Genomic DNA, 24,100 nt, shown 5'->3' on the forward strand with positions numbered 1-24,100 from the left:
TCTCCCTCGGTCTGAACTTCCCTCCCTGGCCTTTCTCCGGTTCTAACCAAGGACACGTCTCTCTGTGAGCCGGCAAACGGACTGCAGCTCCCATCATGTGTCAGGATGTGTGCGAAAATTCCAGGGTTAAAAGCTCCCCCGTTTGGGAGCGATGCCAAAGAGGGGCTTTAAAGATTAAGCGCGGAAACAGGAGATTTTAGAGTCACTGCGAAGGAGAGGAAGGGAGTGAGCCATCCTCCTCTGTCAAAGGAGCAGAAGGAGGCACAGGATGTGTGGAGGGGATATTGGTGGAGGTGGAACAAGATGACCGGGAAGTACAGGAGCATAGAGAAGTGTGTTTGGCTGATGAGGGAATGGAGGAGCTTGATTCGATTGTATGGGAAGAATATAATTAGTGCACAGCACCGTTCCGGGCATCATGCTGCTCCTGGCATGGGACCGCGCTTTGGGTTTTATAACCCTGGGCACCCATGCCCCCAACCAAAATACACAGAGAGGGAGAGATTTTGGGGTTAGGGCGGGTGGATTTCAATACCCAGAATCCCCAGCCCTTGGGTCAACACTGGCCGGGACTTCTGGGAATTGCGGTCCTAAACAGTGAAGTCTCATTCCCCGAGGAGGCTCCAGGTCCCTTTTGTAGGAACGGTGCTCTCAGAAATCTCCCCGCGCCAGAGGCGAGCAAAGCTCACCTCCTTGGCGAAGAGATGCAAGAAATGCCATCCGTTTAGGAGGACCTCGGTTTCCTAAAACGGGGGTGGCCAGCTGGCAGGGCCTGCAAAATCTGGTCTCCCCATCGCCACGTTTCCCCACCATCGTCCACCGACGGACTGTTTTGCCTGGGTGATGCGTCTTAGCTTTATCACGCTGCTTTCATCTTCTGCTTATGGTTCCTTTCTATCGTTTGGCTGTTTCAGATGCCAAAGGTCCTTCCGGTTTGTGGTTTTTAACCTTTATTGTAAGCCACCCGAAGAAGGCAGGTTGTTGAGTGGCAATAAGCAGGTAACAGCACAAAATATCCCAGGATCATTCTCATGTCGAAGAAGCAACGCAGGATTACTAGGATGTGCAGAAGAGGACAAACACACAAAAAGAACCAGTTGAATTGTGGTTTATAAACCCTTGCAAAGGGGGGGGGGGAAACACGCTGTACAACCTTTTCACTTTTGTCCCCCAAAAGAACAACAGCCCCGAAACACACAAAACCAGCCCTCAGCTTCAGATGGATATACAAAAAAAAAAAAAATTCAAGGCATGTCATTTCCCAACAAATAAAGTGAAAAAGCAGCATAAATACAATTTAAAATTATAATATAAACCCAAGGGGAAGAGGGCGTGTTGAACCTTATACCCTTTGCCCCTTTCAAAAATTCACATTTTCTTTTCTGCTTGACAACCCACACGGGTGTAAATAAATAAGGGGAGAAGAGGGGAAAAAAGTAAACGGGTTAAGAGAAGGAACGTGTGTTTTACATACACACACGTCTAGACGTTGGCATCCCTCAGCACGGGAGGGTTAAGAGCAAAAACGTTACCCAAAACATCTCTACGAACAGATGAATTGAAAAGTGTGCTTGTTTCATAGAAGGGGGGGAATACTGGGGGCAGGGGGTGATTATCTGAGTTTTAATTCTAGGTAGACAAAACTGAACAGAAGTAATTGGTACATAGGCCGAGTCCATTTAGATGACATGTCATCGACGCATCAAATTCACCCGCCCTGCGCTGAATCCTTCTATAGGGCGGAAAAGGAGCAAGTGCTTGTAAACTGGCTGCGCTGAACACGGCGGGGGGGCCTCCCCATTCCTACCCCCCCACCCTCCCCATTTCTCCACCTCGATTGTCCGAGACCTTCTTGGGGAATAAAATGAACAAGGGGGCGGAAGGAAGGGGGAAATGGGGGGGAAGGGAAAAGTCCCCCCCCAAACGCCAACACAGGACAGGCTAAAAACATCCACATATACGATGAAGCCAAGACATTCCCCCCACCCCAAAATTAATAATTTCGATCTACCCCCCCCCCATGAAAAGGTGGCTAGATCAATCCCTCCGGCAGCCCCCCTAAAATTCAGCTGGCTTGCCATTCAAAACGTCCCATCTGGATGGTGCCTCGTCACTAAAAAAAAAGCAGAAGAGGAGGCTGTAACCAGTGCCCCCCCCGGCCCCCAAGGAAAGCCATCATCACCCGCTGCCGATTTAAATGCAGGGGGGGCAAAGAGGTGGAGGAGAGGAAGCAAATGGTGATCTTTGTCAGCATAAAAACCTCTGGCTGTTCCAGAAAGACACTTCCCAGCCCCCCAAAAAACATGTCTAAAATTCAGTGAAGTCCTTTTAGGGCAACCAAATAACCTCCCCCCCCAAACCCATCCGCTGCTCCCTCCCCCTCCCCACAGTCCCCCCCCCATGCTTTTAAATACAAGGCCGAACTCAACACTCCCCAGCTGCCTCCCCCCCTCCCCAGCTTGTCTGGTCTCTGTGCAAAAGGAAAAGAGAAGAACAGCAGGAAACGGCAGGAGGGGGGGGGGGTCCCCGTAGTGCTTCGCCCTGCCTGGGGAGGGGGAGGTCTCTTCAGAGTCTCTCGTGTGCCCCGTCGTCGTTGTCATCGTAGCCGTGAAAACCTTTCCGACTTGCCAGCTCCATCCAGTCTGTGCGTAGGAGGGGGCAGGTTGTAGGGGGAGGGACGTCTTTGGGGCAGAAGCCACCACTGCCCCCCCGCCGGCCTGCCCCACGGGCCGTGGTGCTGCCGTCCCGGCGCTCCTCCTGCTCTCCCAGGAGAAGAGGCTTCACTCCACCCGGACGAGCAGCCCGTAAAGGACGACGGCCCCTTTCTCCTTGGTGACCCACTCGATCTCGGCGCTGCTGAAACGGGGGTCGGCGGGCTCCGGGGCGGCCAGCGACGGCGGGCACACTTTGTACGACCCCGGGCGCACGCACACCTGGAAGGCCACCTGGGCAGAGTGCTGGCGGAGAGACTTTGGGTCCTTGAATCTGGAAAGCAAAGCGTTTTGGAGAAGTCACCGCAAGGCGACCACGACCGGAGTTTGTTCCCTGGGGTGCGTGTCTTGACACCCAAGGCCATTGACCGGCCGGTGGGAACGTGGCCAGAAAAGAGGACGGTGGAACAACAGAAGGTGCAAACCGGACCCTAAGAGGCACCATCAAAGAACCTGGGCATGGATCGCTGGGTGGAGACAAGACCAGGAGAGCAATCATCCTCCAAACCCTGTCGGGCTTGCCTGACTCGCTCTAGAAGCTCTTCCTCCCAGAGCCTTAGGGACGCGGGAGAGTTAAGACCACTTCGATGCCCCTTTCAACGGCCAGGCTGGCTTAGACCCACCAGAACCTTGGGAGTTTGCCTTTGGGGAAAAGGACTCAGAAATCCATTCCAGGGAGCAAACTAGAACTCTCTAGCAGGGAATTCCTGAGTCAGAGAGAGAGGCTTTTCCAAACGGGATGGGCACGCTCTGTGGCTTTTAAATTTATTTTTAGTTTCCGTTTTATTCATGATCCCTGCTAAATTCCTTTTAAATATTGGTACATTCACTGTTTTTCACTTTTAAATATTGTCCTTTGAATGAGGTCAGCTGCCTTGGGTCCTTTTAAGGAGAAAATCCCTGCATTCTGCAGCAGAGGGAGTCAGAGAGGGGCCTCGAAGGGATATCAAACATCTAATGTAGATGTAATCTAGTGACTTCCTTCTGCTTATTCCACTCGGAAGGTCTGATTCCCAGACCAGAGCCTACCTCCCCCCCTGCCCTCCCTTTCATTGAACTACCACTCCCAGAATCAGAGAGAGAGCGTGCTCTGTGTCTTCCACCCCATTTGGGGATAAAAGATTCATTTCACCTCCCATCTCTCTCTCTCTCTCTCTCACACACACACACGCACACAACTGTTTGAGGCCCGGAATACTTACTGCACTTTGGTGGCAAAAGGCTCCAGGCCGGCATAGCGCAGAGTGGGCGACAGAAGGACCCGCTGGAGCTCCTCGCGGCCCTGGGAGCTGTTCTCCTCGGACTCGTGGTACCCTCCGCTCCCGCTGCCACCCCCGCCGCCGCCCCCACCCCCCTGCGGGTCTGCTTTGACGGGGCGGCAGCTCAAGATGGACGTGTTCCCTGCAAGGCAACGAGAAGAGAGAGTCACCCCCCGCCCAAGGGAAGAGGGCGTCAGAAGGGGATCAGGTAGGAAAGAAAGACAGACAGACGCCAGGGCTCCGTGGTATCTGCTCACCTCCTCCGGGGAAGCCCTCCGAGCTTCTGACCCCATGCCCCCCCCCTCCAGGGCAAATTCGCAAATACAGAGATACAGGTACATTCACACGGAGGGGAAGTAGGTACAACCTCCTTTCCTTTCCCTGGTTTCAGCAGCATAGCCTACGTATTCAAAGTCTCCGAAGAGCTCCGAAGAACGTTAGAGCTCGGTTCTTCCGTGCCGTCAAGGCCCCTCCGACGTCCGGCGACCCCTGGGCGCGAGCGTTCTCCGAAAGGGCCCCGCCCGGCTTTTGTACACTCAAGCGGAGGGCATCCTTTTGGCGAGTCAGTCCATCCCTGGTTGGGCCTTATGACTCAAGGTACGATCGCTTTTCTGGACGAAAAGCCTAACGGGCCTGGGATCTACCAAATGACGACAACCTTGATTTCGGTGCAAAACGTCTCTGCACTCTTTGAGTCAAAGAACTCAAGAGCAGAGCTTTAGGGTGTCTACCTTTTCGGCCTACGATGCCCTGGAATTAAAAGTCCGCTTCTGGCTGGGGGAAGCCTAGGGACATCCACCACTACGAGTGTCGTGCTAAAACAACATCCGGTGCTTTGCTAATCCCCTCCCATTTTTGTCTGACTTTGTTTCAGCCAGGGTGGAGGCGTTCTGGGTCGCAGGGGCAGGCAAAAGGTGTGGCAGGGATGGCCTTAGGGAACCCTGCACCTACCCTGTGGCCCCCCACGCCAGCTTACAAAGAACCACGCTCTGCGTCAGCGGGGGGGGGGGGCTGGGCTCTGCAGCCCAGACAGGCGAGACCTCGAGACCTGCTCCGTAAGGGACAGTGACAGAGCGAGCGTTCCTCATCTTACCTGGGACCAATTCTCCTTGATCCAGCGTGCGCCGCACGGCCCCCACGTTCGTCCCGTGGTAGGCCATGTGCCACTTCTTGCAGGCACTGGCCACTTCCAACCGGGGATTCACCCTAGGAGAGAGTGGGAAGATGCAGGAAGGGTTTGGAGTGAAAACCCAGAGCACCTGCAACCTCTTGCAGGCTAAAACTAGCATCCAGGAATCTACGTCAAAGGCTGGAAATCACCTTTTTAAAAAAACTACAGTTACCAGACACTCAGCAAAGCACAGCTGTGCGCTGCTGAAACACCCCTCCTTCCAGGGGGCCTCTTGAAACTCTTCAATATTTATTGAAATTATCAGCTTGATTCTACATTACAGTGGTGCCTCGCTTAACGGGTGCCCCGTTTAACAACGAATCCGCATAGCAATGAAGATTTTGCGATCGCAAAAGCGATCGCATTGCGATGTTCCCAATGGGGAAAAATCTCTTTGCGATGATCGTGGGAAGCAACACCCCATTTTCGCACAGCTGTTCGGCGGTGTTTTGGGATGATTGCAGGGAAGTGCTTCCCCCCCCCCCGATCATCCCGAAGCCCCACCAATCAGCTGGGCGAAAATGCCGGCTGGGGCTTTGGGAGGACCACAGGGGTCCTCCCAAAGGCCCCATTTTCCCCCAGCTGATCGGCGGGGGCTTTGGGAGGACTGCTATGCTGCCTTGCTTTAGAGGCACCAAAAATGGCTGCCCCTATGGAGGATTTTCGCCCCAGGTGAGTTTTTAAGCCCATAGGAACGCATTAAACGCATTTTAATGCATTCCTATGGGCTTTTTTATTTCGCATAGCAATGAATCTGGATAGCGACGATTTTTCCGGAACGGATTATCATCGCTATGCGGGGCACCACTGTATTAACAAGGGCTTTATCGTTCAGCCTCTCGGACCCTGAGGTCTAAGAGCTGCTCGGAGCACGACAGCTGAGGACAGCGGCTCCCAACCTGGGGTCACCCAGATGGACTTGAACTACAACCCCCAGAACCCCCAGCCCGATCAGCGAGTGCTGAAGGCGTCTGGGAGTTAATAGTCCAGGAGCCCCTGGATTGCCCCAGGTTGAGAACCACTGGCTTCGTGGAAAGGGGAGAGAGAGAGAGAGAGAGGAGAGTGATAAACAAACACACGTTATCTCCCTGGCCGGCTTCTGCTGACCCGGACCCCCTCGAGGGTTACAACTCGCCACCCCTCTTCCCACAACCACCCTCCCTGCCGCCCTCACCTGAGGTTGAAGCGGCACCATCCGAAAGGCAAAGCGTAGTCTCGGGGAGGCTCCCCTCGCTTGTAATACGGCTCATCGCCCCGGAGCTTGTGGCACGACTCGCAGTAGCAGAGGCTGAACTTGGGGTCTTCTGCGAAATAATCATCTGCAGAGGGAGAAGGGCAGGGAGGGGGGGGGGTTGGAACCAGATGCTGCCAGAGGCTCCGTCTTCTCGGGAGGAAGAGAGAGCGGCTTCCCAGCTCATCCACCCTATTCAGGTGTGAAGAGCCACCAACTTTCCTGGAGGCTCAGAGGCTTTGTGAAGTCAATGGAGCGAAGGACCGAGGGGTGTGGAAAATCTCTCAACCTGCATTTTCTGAGTTGACATGTCATGAGACCGACGGCAATCCTACCTTCTTTCACAATGTGCAGCCTTCCTGTTAGAACTTTAACTGCCCTCTTGAAACCTAGATTTCTGGCGTTCTCTGTTTCGCCCCAAAACTTCCAGCCCTACAAACTCGGCCGTTCCCAGCCTGATCAACGATCCTGCACACCTCTTGAAAGCTCACCTATGCCTGAGATTTTAGTAGCCCAAAAAAAGTTATTATCCATCCCTGTTTCGGGATGTCGTACACTGAACAGACCGCTGTATTTCTTTGTGTTTGTTTCTCTGAATCCTACCAAAACGAGTCCTCCTCCCTTTGTTCCACACTGGGCTGCAGGAGTCTGTTTTTCTCCTTCCCTCCTTGTAATTTGCCCGTTTTAAAACTCCTTTCCAAATGTGACTTTTTACTTATGTGTGTTACTGAATGGATGCCTTCCCTCCAACCTGCTCCATTGGTTAAATCACAGAATCCGAGAATAACGGAGTTCAAAGGGGGTCTTACAAGGCCATCCAGTCCAACCCCCATGCTCAAGGCAGGAATCCCAATCAAAGCAGATCGGACAGAGGGTGGTCTAGGTTTCTCACCACCGCCCGAGGTCATGGGTCCCATGGCTGTATTGCGGTAACAGTTGGGAAGTTTTTCCTGATATTCAGCCTAAATCTGGCTTCCTGTCGCTTGAGCCCATGATGACATGTCTGGGACTCTGGGAGGATCACGAACAGATCCTGCCACTCCTCTGCAGGACTACTACTATCGTGGCTTTTGATTTTATTATTTTGAATGGCATGTTGCGCATCCCTCTCGTCCTCAGATGTTACTCAATGCTTTAAAAAGAGAAGAAAACAAATGGATGTCTAGCTTTCACTTTGTGTGTGTGTGTGTGTGTCAACAGTTGGGATTTTTCTTTCTTTTTGTCTCCAAAATTTGGATCAAAAGATTGACCAATAAGTAGATGTTTACTTTATTTTGTTGTTTAAACTTGTACCCCCGCCTGTTTAGCGGACAAGCCACGACTTGGCGTCTTCCCACAAGACGCCAGGGTGAAAAACGTTTTGTAAATCTGACCGGCTCGCATCATTTTGTTCTCCCTAGCCCAGAACACGGGGGGGGGGCCCACCTGGGAGGAGGAGGAGGTCTTTGAAGCGAGCACAGAGCGCGTGGTATTCACAGGTCTTCATCGTGTTCACGTCCGCAGGCGGTGTCCAACACACACTCTCCTTGATACCTGGGGGTAGGAGAAAGGGGTTAGAGGCAGGAATCGAGTCCAATCTCAAGAAAAGTCCGGTTTTTGAACAGCCGCGGCCAGAATTTCCCTGAAGCCAGGAAATCTGAGGCGTGATCATCGAAAAAGGCGTCTGACCTCTGGAGCCCCCCCCAAAACAAGAGAAGAGCCAAGCATGGCTAGGACAGGATCACAAGGAGAGAACGCACCCCATCTGGTCCCCAGGACCACCTGTGTGGCCACAGAGGAGGAGGAGGAGGAGGAGGAGGAGGAGGAGGCCAAACAGGTACAAACCGCCCAAACTGCATTTACAAGCCAGAGGGAAAAACCAGCAACGCTCTGAATTGGCACACGGTCTCAGAAAAGAGCTTCAAGAAGGGGAAGAGGAGCAAAAAGGCACCGCTCCAAAGACCAGGGAGTGAGCGAAACAGGACGCGGGCTTACCGTCCACCATGTCGGCCTTCTCCATGTCACCCTGGGCGTGGGGATCGGTGCCCTCGCTTCCTACCGCGGGAGTGTCATTGGTCACGATGGTCACCTAGGAGGAGCAAAGGCAGTTGTGGGGGAAGAAAGAACCACCACCACAACGAGGGCAGAAGAACCTCAGGAAAGCGCAGACGGGCTCAAGGCCACCGGGCCGAAAGCAGCAATAGCCAAGTTTTCTCTTCATGCAAATGCAGAAGACTCATCATCATCATCAGCAGCAGCTGTGACAGCTACTAAGGAAGACGGCTTTGCAAAAAGAATTCAAGCTCATCCATGAGAGGGCGTCCTTTGGCAGCCACGACAAGCCCTCCGGCAGTTTTCTGGTGTAGACAACCTTCCACCGGCTGGGTGGATGTGTGATGCACAAAGCAAGCCATGTCTCCCCGCTCCCCCGGTGTCATTTTTTAAAGGCCGCCGGGAGGTACCAAGCCGGTTATTGTGGGAAGCAAGATGAAATGGGATTTTTGATCCTGATTCATTTTCGGGGGGGGGGGGGGGAGAGGTAGAAAGAAAACATCTGGACAGAGGTCATCCTGGTAGGCTTCCTGTGCTGGAACCCTGACAAAGCAAGCCTTTCAGGGCAAAAAAAGAGCGATGGGAGTTTGGGGAGAGAATAAGCAGGAAAAGCCGCCCCCCCCGCCCCCCCTCGTGATCTCCTCCCTTGGAGGAACGGCAGAAGAAAAGCTGGGCCAGTCCCTCACTAGAGGAGGGGCCAGCCCCTCGGGCCCCCCACCCTCACCACCACCCCCCAATCCCAATGGGGCTCACCTGTTCGCACTGCCCGTAGAGGTCGATGAGGACGTAGCAGAGGTTCGGGACGTCCTGCACGGCCACGCCCTGGTCCATCCCGTTGACGTAGAGGTGAAGGCAGCTGCTGGCGTCCACCAGGAGGCCCAGCACCGTCCCTTCGGGGCAGGTGTCAAGGTTGGGGCCGTAGTTTTCACAGATCTTACAGCGGAGAGAAAGGGGAAAGCCGAGTTCGGGTTCTGCCCGGGAACAGCAGAGACCTCTCTGGGCATGTGTTTCCGTGAGCCTCCCCCTCCCCCCCGGTCCAGGAGCTATGCTGACGGGTGTAAGCAACAGGATTTGGGTTCTGCCGTACTTGAGTGAGGCCGCCTTCCCCGGCGGCTTGGCGGTGGGAAACACGTTATAAGCCAGGGGGCATTGGGGAGGTGAAGAGCCCCGGGGGCCGACGGGCATCGTTCCCTCGCTGCTGCTCTCACCTTGAGGGAGTTGTGGAAGATGGAGTCTCGCTGCAGCAGCCAGGTGGAGCGCTTGAGGGAGCAGGCCGTGGCGGGGAAATTGAGTCGCTCGGGAGAACTGCCGATGACCCCGAGGGACAGCGAAGAAGTCCATTGAGGATTCAGGGAATCGATTTGGAACTGGAGCAGAAGGACGGGACATGAGCCAAGGACGAATTGCCCCGAGAGAGAGAGAGACAGAGGAGGGAAAACGGCTGGAATAAGGGCAGGACCACAAATGACCGGCATGAACGGAGTGCTGGGTGCTGTCTTTTCTAGATCTACATGTAGATTGGTGCTCTACTACACAACACAAGATGCCAGGCCAAATGGGAGGTGGCCAGACCGAACAGGGCCACCCGGCTCACCCTACCTGGAAGAGCTGCTGCTGAGGCAAAGGCTGGGCCACGACCACGATGCCCTGGTTGTAGCTGGAGACCCGGGTGGCGGTCCGGTTACCGTTGGAGAGGAGAATGTTCTTGCCGTGGTTCTCGAGGAACTCCATGGAGGAGGCCACTGCCGGCACTTCATTCTCACACTGAGGGAGAGGGAGAGGAAGGCCAGTCAGAATGAAAAGGGCCAGGCAGGTCTTGGGATGGGCCGGGCCTGATTCTGAGTCACTCACAGGGGTGGCTTCCTCTTCCTCCTCCTCCTCTTCGCTGCAGGGCTCGGAGGTGACGGAGGGCGGTTTGGTCCCGTCTGCCTCTTCCAGCATGGTGGAGCTGACAATGGAGACGGACGTGACCCGGCCGTAGAGATCCAGCACCACGTAGACGTTCTGCAGTTGGGCAGAAGCAGGTGGCATCGAAGGGAAGGGAAGAGTGGTTTGGAAGGAGCCCGCTTTTTTCCCCCAAAAACCGTGCTCTTTGCCCCCTGTGGACAAAACTTGGAGAAGCTGCTTAGAGGGATGCAGACTGGGGATTTGGGACTATGACTCCCAGAATGCCCTGGGAATTCTGGGGGTTGTAGTCCAAACCTTCCAATCTTCACACTGACGGCTCTCTCCTCCATCCATGCCTCTAATCCCGTTCTGAAGCCACCCAACGCCGGCAGCCGTTCTCTGCCCAGCGGAGGGGAGGCCTCCAGCAGTGCTGCGGGAACCAGAAGCTGCCCACCCCTCTTGCCCCAAATCTCCCGCCATTCGGCTTCCCTGGATGAACCCCCTCAGATGCCATCTTACAAGAAAGAGCAGAAAGCTTTTCCTGGGCTCTCTCCCCCCCCTTGCAGCTATCCAGCAGACAATGAAAGGGGGCAGACCGTCGGCCTGAGGGTTCCCCGCCTCACCTTGGCCACGCCCGTGGCTGCCGGCCCCATGTCCTCCCCATCGATCAAAACGTGCATGGTGTCATCTGTGCACCGTTTCACACCTATGCGGCTCCCGACCTGGTGAGACAGGGACGGTCATCGTACAAGCATCTCCGGCTTATGGCTGGTGTGTGTTTATGTGTCAGTGCTTGGAGGGGTCTGTACAGAGGCCCCTGGCCCCTTTCAACCCACAAATACTCCATGCACTCCTCAACCCCATGGAATTCTGTGACAACAGACCCGCAAACGAGTAGAAATGGGGGATTTGACTTTGTTGCCGAAGACAAATCCCACTGGCACTGGGGGATGGCCTGAATACCTCCTGCCCCAGAACCCGCCACCAGTCCTCTTACCGTGCAGGGCAAGGGGTCTGCAGTGTACCCAGTGTGGCGATAGCCCAGCAGCCACAGCCCCGCCTCCCTGCTCGCCCGGCCATTCTGCGGCTGAGCTGGGAGACTTGTCATCCCCCCCTGCATCTTGTTGGAGTGGCTGGGTGGACAGGGAGGCTGTGGTGGCCGAGCTATGGCCACGACTGGCACAATGAGGCTGGACAAGCACACCACATAGTCGCACGATAAGTGGGCCAGTGGGTTCTGGGGGTGGGAAGTCATTGGCCCAGCCTCCCTGTGCTGACGGGATTTCTCTTCGTAGACAGAGACGAATCCCCCGTCTCTACTTAGGACAAAATCATGCATGCACAGGGGACTTTCCAGTTGCTGAAATCCCAAGTAAATAACAAACAATAAGAGTCCTCTTAAAAGGGGCCAGACTGGGGAAGGAGACCACTCGCCCACCGGGCCACGAGGCTCGGGCCGCCTTCTCCACTCACCCCGAGGCGTTCCAGGGAGCAGCCGTAGTTCTGCTTCTGCAGGAGGCCGTTGCGCCTCACCTCGGAGCCCGTCACCAGCCACGTCACCTTGGAACGCAACTCCAGGACCGAGGCCGGCAGGCCTGTGACGGGGAAGGGGGCGTCCGAGGGCAGCAGGGTGGTCAAGCCCACATGAACGGATCCGGACCACTTTTCATCCAGGTCGTCTATCTTGACCTAGGAGGAGAAAGACCAGGTGGTTGGGTGGTGGAAGAGGGGAGAAGGGATTCAAGGGCATAAAATGCACAGACCTTCAGAGTGGAATAAGATGGGAGGACATCAACGAAAGATGGGATGGGAAACCCTGTCTTGCTGAAATTCTTTATCCTGTGTGTGCCTGTGCGGCTGGGCGCGCACGCTGTAGCGGCACCCGTCTGGCAGTGCTGCTCACACAGAGGCACACACCGCTGTGAGGCAGCTCGGCAAGACCGGCCTGGCGACAGCCAAGAGTGGCTTTCTGGGACCACAAGAGAGGCTCCTGACACCCTGAAGACCCCCAGCTCGTTTTACTGGCCCAAAGGCTTCCCAAACTGGAGGCTAAAAGTCTTCAGAGACACTCCACGGAAGCAGAGATGGACACAAACCTCAGGCTTCTGCCAGTTCGTACACACGGCACCAGAGGGTGCCCTGCGTTTCCTTCCTCCCCAAGCTGGATCCCCCCCACTCACCAGCCAGCACATGTGCCTCTCCTCCTCCTCCTCCTCTTTGGGTGTTCAGCCAGTCCCCAGCAGGAGCTTGGGCTTCCCTGCCTCGCCTCCTTGGCCGACCACCCACTCAGAGAAGGAGGCGGGACAGGAAAGTCTGTGCTCCTGCTGGGGACCGGCTGAACAGATGAAGAGGAGGAGGAGGAATAGTGGAGGAGCGCCTTCCAACTGGTGAGTGGGAGGAGAGGGAAATAGATCAAAGACTTTTATCTATTTATTTTGTTGGCTAGGCACCCCCGCCTTCACCCCCTTCACCTCGAAAATTTCATCCGTCTTTAACTCCTTCATACTGAAGACGATGCCGTGGCAGTAGCCGGCCACTCGCACGGCGCGGCACCCGTCGTCCTGGAAAGCCACGTTCTTGCCGCAGGTGCTGTGGAAACGGTGGGCCACCCCGGGCACTGGAAAAGGAGGGGAAACAGGGGCACAGGAAGCTGAGCTTGGGAAGAACAAATAAACGGCTGCTTCCCGAGTCAAAAGGGGGAAAGCCAAAGATTCTACGCCGTCTCCCGGCCATGCAAGGCAGATTTTGTCTCCTGGTGGAACAATGGATGGACAAACTGCAGTTCATGAACTGTGCAGAAAGGTTCGGTGGGTACACGGAGCTTTTCTGCAGGGGCTCCGTCCCCCACGGAGCCTCCCAGGAGAAGAAGCCACAGAGATCACCTGGGTTGTAGGGTCAGCGTTTATGTGCCTCGCCTCGCGCATGGGCCACGGGCAAGCCGCACCGCGGTTCCGGAGCGTCACCAGACGGCAAACCTGGTGGCACTCTGGGAACACGGTGCAACTTGAGAGAAACCACTTTTGAATATAGTTGGAACCCCCTTTATCCGTGGGATCCATATCCGCGGATTCACTTATCCACGGCCTGAAAATATTAAAAGAAAACAAAATCCTAGAAATATGTATTTCTAAAGATGAAGTTATTAGAACTGATCACTAGAGGGAGGCAGAAACCACGCCCGGGAGAGCATTTGTGTATATAATCCGCGTTCCCTAGCATCTGTGGGGGACCTGGAACCGATCTGCCGTGGATACAGGAGTCCCGCCGTACTTCATACCTTTAAAAAAATAAAAACCCTGGCAGGGGTTGCTGCAAGTCAGATTCCACTTAATGGTACCTAATTATCCATTGTTCTGAAGACCAGGGTCCTCCTCCCCCATTAAAAAGCATTAACCCGAAGGCATTCAAGAAAGAGGTAATCATCTGGCAGAGATGTTTTGATGGCATTCCTGCCCTGAGCGGGGGTGGGGGTGGGTTGGACTTGATGGCCTTGTAGACCCCTTCCAACCTCACTTTTATATGCTTTCTATAGATTCTTCTGTACTTTTCACTGATATCACTATGGCTTGGAGCGTAATGATGGTGCAGCACAGTATGTGCCTTTGTGGTAGCATAAAGACTGCAGGGTGAGACGGACAAGGGGTTGTCACGCCTCACTCGAGAGTGGAAGGAACTTCCTGCCACTCCCGAGTGCAAAGCTGTCTGCCATCAGAACCAACTTCCATCAGGTTTTGCTGCTTTATATGGTCCTATTACACCTGGCGCATCATGTGACCATATAAACCTTCTCAACTGCAGTAGACGCTGTTCCAAGTCCTCCATACAGAGCATGTTCCCATCGTCTCTCAAGACTGAAGGAGGCCTAATGTAATCTAACACTTGATGTGTATACCTGGCCCAGAACTAAATAACCTATGTATTTTGTGTTTTTTAATTTTTCTCTCTCTTTCTCTCCTTTTTTCTCCCCTTAAATTTTTGATTTAAAGCCGAGTTAAAAGAAAGGAAGTCAATTGGAGTGTGTGTGTGTGTGTGGGGGGGGGATCACACACGCACAGAATCTTGTTCCTCTCACCTGGCGAATGGATTGGGAACGACTTCTCCGTGATGTTGCTGGTGGACAAGCTGTTGTCCATGGGCCCGGTGGCACTGGTGATGGACACCTGCACACACTGGCCGTACAGATCGACCACGGCGTAGACCTCTGGAATGGGCGCGATAAAAAAAGGAAATGAAGGAGAGGAACCCAAAGGTACACGGTGGGGGGGAAAGAGATCGGGCGAGGGCGAGACACAGGAGGCCACCGATGGGTCCCACCAAACCCCTCCACCAATCCGGGCCCACCTCGACTTGCTTGGAAACCCCACCCCCACCCCCGCAACGTCTTGGCTGGCCAGGTTCAAGAAAAGGTCTTCCCAAGAGATGCTGGCACGCCAAGTCGTTCCAGGGAGCCTCGTCTGTTCTCCGTTCCAGCCTCCCAAGTGGTCTGACGGATGTTTGCAAGGGTTCCCTGCAGCCTCCGGGCAAATTTCCTTCCTAGCCTCCGACAGTCACCCCCCCCCCCGGGTTCGCCAGTTTTCAGATGGAGAGGGTGTCCAACCGACTGAACCCCTTCCTTTGGAAAACGTAGCTCTGTGGGATTCTGGCTCTGAGAATCTTCACCTCCGACACAGCCGGGTCGGCTGGGGGGATTCCGGGTGCTGGAGGCCAAGAAAGCAACTTCTCCCTGACTTGGGTTAAGTCTTTCTCAATACCGCCTTCATCATCCTTCTAAAATCCATTCACCAAAGCGGTCACTGGGCAGGACGCTACCTCAGTGGGCCACACAGTGTTCCCCCTTCCCTCTCCAATTCTGGAACCCAATCGTCTTAGAACTGTGGAGCTGGGAGGGACCTTCTGGGTCACCGAGTCCGCTCCTCCCCCCCCCCCGACAAAGAGGCACAGCAGGGAATTTGAACGCCCAACTTCCGGCTCTGCAGCCGAAGACCTGAACCTCTGAGCTATCCAGCCGTCTGTACCTTATATTGCACTCACAATTTTATAACGCTTCAGAATGCAATTTTATAACGCTTCTGTTGGTTCTGTCCCTGAGGAGTCTTGGCTACTTTCCTTGAATAAAGAGCTTAACACACTCAGGCTTCCCTCCTTAAATTCTTCAGACCATCTTTAAAGATGGCAGCCTTTTCAGAACCACCCTTTTAACCCCACCCTGTTCGTCAGTTTGAAAACCTCGGGAAGCGGGTGGTCACTTCCAAAATCCAGTGGCTGGCTGGCTGGCTGGCTGGTTGGGGATCCTTAAAGAGTCCCAAAGCAGTGCTTCCCCCATTTGCAAGCTCTGTCCCCTTCATAAGGTTATGCCCTCCACTCCGTGAACGGCCGCTACATCTCTGTGATCTGCCCGTGATTTCACAGGGATGTGTCCCTCCAAGAAGGGATGGGCTCACCGGGTCTGCCGACCGCTAGCTCTTCTTATCCCCTTCCCATCCCTAGCCGATGCATTCCTCTCTCTCTCTCTCTCTCTCTCTCTCTCTCTCTCTGTATTTTCTTACCCTTCCCGGGAGGTAAGCCAGAGCAGGCCACCCCCTGGTCGACGCCGTTGATGAAATAGTGGAGGTCCCCCTTGGCCGTGCGCATCATTCCAATGCGCGACCCCGTGGTCAGCGAATCCAAGTCGCAGCCGTAATTGTTGCGCATGGTGTTCCCGTCTTGCATGATGGCCGTGCCACTAGAAAGGAAAGCGGGAAAGGTGGCTACTTAGGACATCGCTTCCTTCTTCTCGAGTTCTTGGGTGATTATTTACGCATAGCCCGTTTCGCTCCTAGAATCGGAACCCGAGCGGCTTCCAGAATCATTGACAGACAACTCAAATGGTAATGACGTCATGAGATCAAAAAACGATCATGCCTTTTGGTCTGTTAAATATTGAATGGAATAATTTAGAACACTTTAAGACTGTGTCCCGGAGAGGGGGGAAAAGGTACAGCCCTCGAAGGCAGTCCAACCATCCAGGCTAGAGAGAAATCCAGCGCTTGAGCCGTTCCAAGGTTCTCTCCTCGCAATCCCCGTTCCTGGAGGAAACGGCCAAGGCCTCCTCCTCCTTTCCTCCCACGACGGACGTGTGCTCATCTGTCTTCCCTCCTTGCACACCTCGTGAGCCCATCTTCCCGCGATTCTGTTCTTCTCTACATGCCGAGAGTTATCTGACAGAGAGGAACCCTTGACAGCCTCACTTCCTGATCAGCACCCTTTGGTACAGCGGTTTCCAATCTTGGGTCTCCACCAGATGTTACTGGACTACAACTCCCAGAAGCCTTCCCCACGTGCGGATTCCTGGCCAGGAGGATCTCTGGGAGCTGCAGTCCAAGAACCTCTTGGGACCCGAGCCTGGAAATCGTCGCTGTTGTCATCTTATGCAGGAAAACGCTCTCTCTCTCCCTCCGATTCAGAGTCTGGTTCTTACGACCCGATTCTCAGATGGGCTTCTCCTGACCACCCTCCCTGCACCATCCCCATTCACCTGAGCATCCAGGTATCGTAATCGATGTCGGTCATGGTGTTTGGGAACTCCAGGTCTTCAGGACGGATGGCAGTAACACCTGGACAGGGAAGGACGGAAGATGGGGCTCTAAGACACCGTCTCTCAAGCCTGCTCAACTAAAGGCCCAGGAGCATCTCATGCCTCCCTTCAGGGGCGCCTTCCTCCCCACCAACTCTGAAAATCTGAAACACCTTGACTTGGATCAGGAGGAACGGAACAGCACTGCCTAGCCCATGCTTCCTCCTGCACACAGCCCCTGGGGAAGGGCACTTCTCCTGCCAGAGTCACAGGTGCACATGTGCCTGGCGGCACCCGCCAGGCAATCGAGATTGCACAACAACTCAGCAAGAAGGTAAAGTTCTGCTAAGAGGTGCCCCACAGGACCAGCTGAACTGTGAGGAGATCCACGTTTTTCCTTTTGTGACCCTGCGCGATGCTGCAAACCCTCCCACTATCTATGGAAAAGAAATATGTTGGTTTTTCTGCCTGCGTCCTTATTCGCGTAGCAGAAGCCCGTCGGAATTCTGGCTGGACCCAAGTGCCAAGGAGCAAAATTCTTCCCTCTGCTTTATAAAACAGAATCCTTGTAAGTATGTTTTCTACACAGTACAGATTTCCCCTGAAATCCTGACAGGCTCACCCTGGAGTGAGTGAGTGAGGGAGGGAGGAATAGAGATGCCCCCCGGCTGAGCATCTCTGCCTCACTTCCTCCATGGCTCACCTGCTTCGATTGACCCAGACCAGCGATCCACCATCTTCTGAATGATGATTTCAAAGAGTTCCCCATCTCGGAGAGGCCTATGGGGGAAACAAAGGGGGAAACCTTTCTTTTTTAATTCAAAAAAAGTCCCATTGTTGATGGATATGAACCTTCAGAATGCAACTGGGCCTCATCTGGGACACACACACACACTCTGTTTTTTGTAAGTGGGGCTTCCTACAAAGTTTAATCAAAAGTGATTCTCCCCCCCCCACCCCCCAGTCTACATCTCCTAGAATGCCTCAGGGACCAGGTGTCACTTTTTCCAACTCTGCTCATTTTCCATGCTTCTCAATATCAGACTAGCCAAATTGCTGGAAAGCTGCGATTTCAGGATGCATTAACAGAAGTATAGTCTCCAAATCCCGCGAAGGGCTAGGCCCCCTCTGTTCGGGACAGGTTAGGCCTCCTCTTGAGTCCTGTGTCCAGTTCTGGACACCACACTTCAAGAACGATGCTGATAAACTTGAGCCAGTTCAGAGGAGGATCGGGGGGCTGGAACGCAAGCCCTAGGCAGGAGGAAAGACGGAAGGAATTGGGCCTGCTTAGCCTTGAGAAAACAAGACGGAGGGAAGACAGGAGAGCACTTTTCAAGAACTTCAAAGGCTGTCCTACAGAGGAGGGCCCGGATCTGTTCTCCATCATCCCAGAGTGATCATAGGCTCAAGCAACAGGAAGCCAGATCTTGGCTGACTGTCAGGAAAAAAAAGTCTCCTTGGTACGACAAGGGAACCCATGACCTCAGGAGGTGACAAGCGCACCAATGTTGGAGGCATTCAAGAGAAGTTTAGCCAGCCCTCTGTCCAATCTGCTTTGATTCCGGTTCCTGCCTTGAGCTGTGGGGTTGGGTTTGATGGCCTTAGAGGGCCCCCTTCCCACTCCACGATTCTAGGATTCTTCGGTGGCCTCAAGTTCTAGGATTCCAGGAGAGACCTTGACAACATCTGATTGCAATCCCTACAACATGCATGCGCTGTCTGGTGTCCCCACCCTCCCCGAGGTTCACTGACCGGTTTGAGATAACGATGGCATCGTTGAACTCGCTCCGGCAGTTCTGCCGCAGCGCTGTGCGCCCGCCGTTGGTAATGACGGCGTTGTTGCCGTGAAGGTGGTGGAAACGCAGGTCGCTCCCGGAGGCGATGGAGGAAGGACTGCTGGGAGACAGCTGGTTGTTTCCTTCTGAGAGGTCGTCAGGAAGTGGAAGGAGGTCTGCGAAAGAGGAAACGTGGGATAAGTCACCCAAGGACATACCTGAGGCCCCCGCCCCCCGGATGCTTGGATTGACGCTTTTTGCAAGACCCTTGGGTGGGAAGGAAAGGTGGCGATGTACAAGGGAGGGACTTGGCCTCATGTTCTTTGCTAAGCGCTCTGTGTGCAAGAAGAGGGGTATCTTGCAATCGTAACAATGACTGAACCATAAAGAGCACCACAGAAACGTCGCCCAGAAACAGCACTATTTCTAGGCGCTCGCTGTTATGGAAGACTTGTCATATAGCACAGTGATTTCGCTCCACACAAGTATAGGTTTGTATGATGGCAACAAACAGGCTATGCCCATTCAGAGCGACGTATTGAAGGAGCAGACAAAATCTTCAGCTACGGACACAGGAACCGTTAGCAAAATGACCTAGATGAATCGTCAGGCTTGCAACCCTTTTTACGCTAAAAGCAAACCACAAAAATACATCGTGTTCCAAGATCTGAATGCAAAGAAAAATAATGTGAATATAAAAACAACTGTTTATGCATACTGGCAGCCAGTATAGTACGCATAGTGGATAACGTGAGGGACTGGGGGATTCAGGAGACCCGGGTTCAAATATTTGTTTGTCCATGTGAAGGGGGCTGATAATAAACCGATCTTGAACATTTCATGTTGTTTGAAAACCCTACCAGGGTTGCTCTAGGTTGGAAGGAAATTCATGGCACATAAACAAACAAACGAGTATATGTATGAAGGTACAGAACAGCATTATATGTATTTGCTGTTGCTTTTGTTTATGTTTTTAATAGTGTGGTATTTACTTGATCCTTCTCAATGTTTGTATACTTACTATTTTTAACTTTTAAATATTGTCTTTTAATGGTGTCAGGAGAAAGGTGGGGTAAACCTTCTTTAAGTAACTCAATTATTCTATGATTCTCCTTTGATCTGGAGCTGGGGGTTAGACTTCACGGCCTTATAGGCCCCTTCCAACTTTATTATTCTAGGATTCTGTCGTTTGAATGAATGAATGAATGAATGAATGAATGAATTTTTTTTTCTTTGTGCCTGGCCTAACCTAAAACAGCCTCTTGTGTTCTTCAACCCCTGAATTCTAGAAGAAGTGGAATTCCACCGGCAAGAGAACCAAACCCCTCATCTACTTCCCGCACCCTCTGCCCTGTGCCGTGGCCCAGTGAAACGTGTCCCTCTGCCTCCCCGTCACCCACTGACCTGTGTCGTCCATGATGGTGGCTTGGGCCGCCTGCCCGTACAGATCCACGACGGCATAGACATTGGGCGGGACGTTCCAGGCGGCTGGGCCCTGCGCCACCCCGTTCACAAAGAAGTGCAACGTCCCGTCCTCCTTGCGCACCACGCCCACCGTGTCGCCCGCCTGAAGGAGCAGGGAAAGGAGAAATCAGAGGGGAAGGAGCGAACAATGGGCCTGGCTCAGCTTCCAGAAGGGCCCTCCAAAACCTCAGCATAGCGCGAGAAGGGCGCACGAAGCCCCTTTCCCTCCGAGCTTGGACTGGTGACTTTTTTGAATGCTTCCAGCCATGTTGCCTAAGGGATGCTGGAAGATACGTACTGTCTAGCTGAGTCTCTGTTCCCCCATCCTCTGAGCCTGTGGGTGGCCTGAAAGGTGGCCCGTCCAGGCCTGGGCTTGCTCTGCTCTGATTCCCATTCTCTCCAAAATGACCTGCACAGCTCTTCAACTCTGGCTGCCCACCGCCTTCTCCCACCACCTCCTCGCCGCCTTCCTCAAACACAGCGCCGTCCATGCGGCGGGACCGCGTTTGAGTTGGTGGACCTTTGCCTCCCCTCCCTCCTCCAGCCACACGGTGATTCGCCCATCGCTGCCCAGCGTGGCCAAGAAGGTCTCAGACTTGCCTTCAGACGGTCCAGGTTGTGGCCGTATTCGTCCAGGATGGTCGTTCCGTTGTGCATCACACCATTCCCAGTCATCATCCAGGTCCCTGGGGGTACAGGGGGAGGGAGGAGGGAAAGAGGCTGAGGATCTGGGCGGGGGTGAGGCTGGTGCATGGGTTCCAGACATGCATGCTAACCCAGCTCTCCTCCCGAGGAGCTGGATTGCAAATCCCAGAATCTGCTAGATACGATGCCTGGAGGATTCTGGGAGTCCCAGTCCAGCACATGGGGAGGAGGCCTGATCCGGGAGACCTGACACACGAAGGGGATGGTAAAGCTGCTCCCGAGGTAACCACTGGGAGGTAGAAGTGAGACACGGGGCAGGGCGGCGGGTCTCACCTGACCGCAGGTTGGTCATGGTGGAAGGCAGCTGCAGGTACGTTGGGTTGTGGGTGGTGACGCCGATCTCAATGGAGCCGGCCCATTTGTCTACCATCTTGTCAATCCGGACCTGGAAGACCTCGCCATTGCGCAGCGGCCGGTTGCTCAGGACCACGCCGTGGTTGAAATCGTCTGTGGCGCTGCGTGGGGTGGAGACAGGAGACCCCAGTTATTGATCAGGGTATACTTCTGCGAGGCAGGTAAATGGATTATTATTATTAGTTTTATTTGTATGCCGCATTTCTCCCAACAAGGGACCCAAAGTGGCTTAACAACATTAAAATTCACACCATTTAAAAAACACAGTAAGTTAATTAAAAGATAAACAATATGTGATTTAAAAATTAAACTAAGATTAAAACATGGAAAACATTTAAATTATCTGCTGAAATAGGGGTTCAGGGATTCAGCTATGATTGTTAAAAGCCTTCCTGAAGAGATGGGCCTTTAGCTTTTTTTGGAAGGATCACGGGGAAGGGGCCATTCCTGATCTCCCGAGGGAGAGTGTGCCATTGCCTGGGAGCTGCCCCCGAGAAGGCCCTCTGCCGGGTCCCCATCCACTGGGCTTGGGCTGGCCATGGGACCGAGAGGAGGGCCTCCTTTGCGGATCTTAATGGCCACGAAGGCCCCTATAAGGAGAATACGGTCCTTCAGGGAGCCTGGACCCAAGCGGTAGAGGGCTTTAAAGATTAACAACCAGCCCTTTGAATTGGGCCTGGAAACGGACGGGTAGCCAATGCGGTTCTTGTGACCGGGGCATCCTAGGCTCCCTGTCGCTGGCCCCAGTCCGTCGCCTGGCTGCAGTTTTGCACCAGCTGAAGTTTCCGAACCGTCTTCAAAGGCAGCCCTACATAGTGTGTGTTACAGTCATCCAAACGACATAGTGTGTGTTACAGTCATCCAAACGGGATGGAACTAAGGCATGTGTCACTGTAGCCAGATCAATCTAGGGTGAAGAATCAGGGTGTTTTTTTGAGTGTCTTTGAACTACAACTCCCACACCTCCCAGGCAGCACCTCCCAGACCCAGACTGAAACTCCCAGAATTCTCTGACTGTGCTACGCGGTTTTCATTTCCTTTATGTAGGAAAAGCCTTTATGTAGTTTTTACTTCACTAGCGCCCTTCTCCATTCAACTGCATGTTTAACCCTGATAACCATTTTGTTTTAACCTGCAGCACTAGCTCCTTTGGCAAGAGTCCCATCTGCTTTCACATAAGGCCTGCACTACGGCTAATTACAGTAAATTTACGAAGTGCTAGGGTGTGTATCTGTTCCGTGACTGAGATGCACCCTGGCAATCATCCATTAGCTGGGGGTAAGTCACCCCAAACCTGACATGAATGGCAACAGGCTAATGTTCCCTGTTCTGCTCTTGCTTGGAGACAAGAGAAAAAAGACAGGATGGAGAGAAAACCGAACAGACAGACATGATTCACAGCATCTGGAAGTCAGAAGAACAAAAAAACACACAAAGGGGTGGGAGTCACTGGTCCCAAGACATTTAGGAAGGCACACAGGTTTTGGAAAAGGAGCTTTCCTGGACCATATCTCCAAAACCAACTGAAATCTAGAAGGTTTCTGAAGGGCTCCAGAGAGAATGAACTTCAGTCCAGAAGGCCTGAGGTTTCTCCTCTAAATCTATCAAGAATGTGCCGGATCCCTCAAAGGCACCTACTGGGGCCGCAGGGCCGTCCGTCCCTCGTTGATGATGGCGGCTTTCTGCCCGCAATTCGGATGGAAGAGAAGGCGTTCCGGCTCCGGCTCGTTCCCCCCTGCATCGATGGCGCGGCGCCCGACGTCGGGCGAGAGGGCTCTCAGGATGGCGTTGTTGCGCCGCAGGCGGTCGCTGTGGTTGTGGTTGTGCACGATGGTGACCTTCACGGCCATGCCGTAGAGGTCCACCACCCCATAGACCACGAGTGGGGTAAGGGTGGTGGCCACGCCTGGAAGGGGAAGCGGGGAAGCCCAGGGAATTAACATACACAGTCCTACAGACCAGAGACGGTGAAAAGCCACATGGATTCTTTCACTTCGAATGTGGTCACCTTCTGCTTCTTCATAAAATAGGTGAGCTGGAAGGGGCCACAAAGGCCATCCAGTCCAACCCCCCGGCTCAAGGCAGGAATCCAATCAAAGCAGATCGGACAGAGGGTGCTCCGGTTTTCTCTTGAGGGCCTCTGGTGTTGGAGCAGCGCTCACCAACTCCAGAGGTAACAGATTCAACTGTTGTACTACTCTAACAGTTAAGAAGTTTTCCCTGATAGTCAGCCGAAATCTGGCTTCCTGTACCTTGAGCCCATGGTTGCGTATCCTGCACTCTGGGATGATGGGGAAAAGATACTGCCCTCCTCTGTAGGACTGCCTTTCAAGTATCTGAAAAGCTCTGTCCTCTCTCCCCTCCACCTGCCCAGTTCTTTCCGTCTTTCCTCCTAGGGCTTGGTTTCCAGCCCCCCGATCCTCCTGGTTGCCTTCCTCTGAACTAGTTCCAATTTGTCAGCATCCTTCTTAAAGTTCAGTGTCCAGAGCAGGACACAGGACTCTAGATGAGGCCTAACCAGTGCTGAATAGAGGAAAGGGTAGTACCTCACAGGATTTGGAGACTATACTTCTGTTAGGTAAAAGTTCCCCTTGACATTTAGTCCAGTCGTGTCCGACTCTATGGCACAGTGCTCATCCCCGTTTCCAAGCCACAGAGCTAGCGTTTGTCTGTAGACAGTTTTCGTGGTCACGTGGCCAGCGCGACTTAGACATGGAACGCTGTTACCTTCCCACCGAGGTCATACCTATTTATCTACTTGCATTTTACATGCTTTCGAGCGGCTAAGTTGGCAGGAGCTGGGACAAGCGATGGGAGCTCCCTGTCGTGTGGATTCGATCTTACAATGGCTGGTCTTCTGACCTTGCAGCACAGAGGCTTCTGCAGTTTCACCTGCAGCGCCACCCATGTCCCTATATATACTTTCTCTTCATGCAGCCTAAAATCGCATTGGTCTTTT

At 53.6% G+C, this 24,100-nt stretch overlaps 1 protein-coding gene across 1 annotated transcript in view; it reads right to left on the reverse strand.

Moving 5' to 3' along the window:
- Positions 1-2,630: 2,630 nt before the first annotated feature.
- NEURL4 (neuralized E3 ubiquitin protein ligase 4) overlaps positions 2,631-24,100 on the reverse strand; it is a 29,902-nt gene continuing 8,432 nt past the window's right edge. Inside the window, exons 8-29 of the mRNA XM_073003736.2 lie at positions 22,780-23,047; positions 21,061-21,242; positions 20,683-20,768; positions 20,023-20,185; positions 18,596-18,794; positions 17,547-17,623; positions 16,805-16,883; positions 15,837-16,012; positions 14,363-14,491; positions 12,762-12,907; positions 11,764-11,979; positions 10,914-11,012; positions 10,255-10,407; positions 10,003-10,167; positions 9,612-9,770; positions 9,157-9,336; positions 8,347-8,440; positions 7,798-7,905; positions 6,316-6,460; positions 5,064-5,176; positions 3,914-4,112; positions 2,631-2,985 (exon numbers count right to left, since the gene is read on the reverse strand). Of these exons, the coding sequence (XP_072859837.2) occupies positions 2,781-2,985; positions 3,914-4,112; positions 5,064-5,176; positions 6,316-6,460; positions 7,798-7,905; positions 8,347-8,440; positions 9,157-9,336; positions 9,612-9,770; positions 10,003-10,167; positions 10,255-10,407; positions 10,914-11,012; positions 11,764-11,979; positions 12,762-12,907; positions 14,363-14,491; positions 15,837-16,012; positions 16,805-16,883; positions 17,547-17,623; positions 18,596-18,794; positions 20,023-20,185; positions 20,683-20,768; positions 21,061-21,242; positions 22,780-23,047 (3,341 nt within the window). The 3' untranslated portion in view covers positions 2,631-2,780. The remainder of the gene's footprint in view (positions 2,986-3,913; positions 4,113-5,063; positions 5,177-6,315; positions 6,461-7,797; positions 7,906-8,346; positions 8,441-9,156; positions 9,337-9,611; positions 9,771-10,002; positions 10,168-10,254; positions 10,408-10,913; positions 11,013-11,763; positions 11,980-12,761; positions 12,908-14,362; positions 14,492-15,836; positions 16,013-16,804; positions 16,884-17,546; positions 17,624-18,595; positions 18,795-20,022; positions 20,186-20,682; positions 20,769-21,060; positions 21,243-22,779; positions 23,048-24,100) is intronic.

This window comes from Pogona vitticeps, chromosome 6 (genome assembly GCF_051106095.1).
Source record: "Pogona vitticeps strain Pit_001003342236 chromosome 6, PviZW2.1, whole genome shotgun sequence".
Classification (NCBI taxonomy): Eukaryota; Metazoa; Chordata; class Lepidosauria; order Squamata; family Agamidae; genus Pogona; species Pogona vitticeps.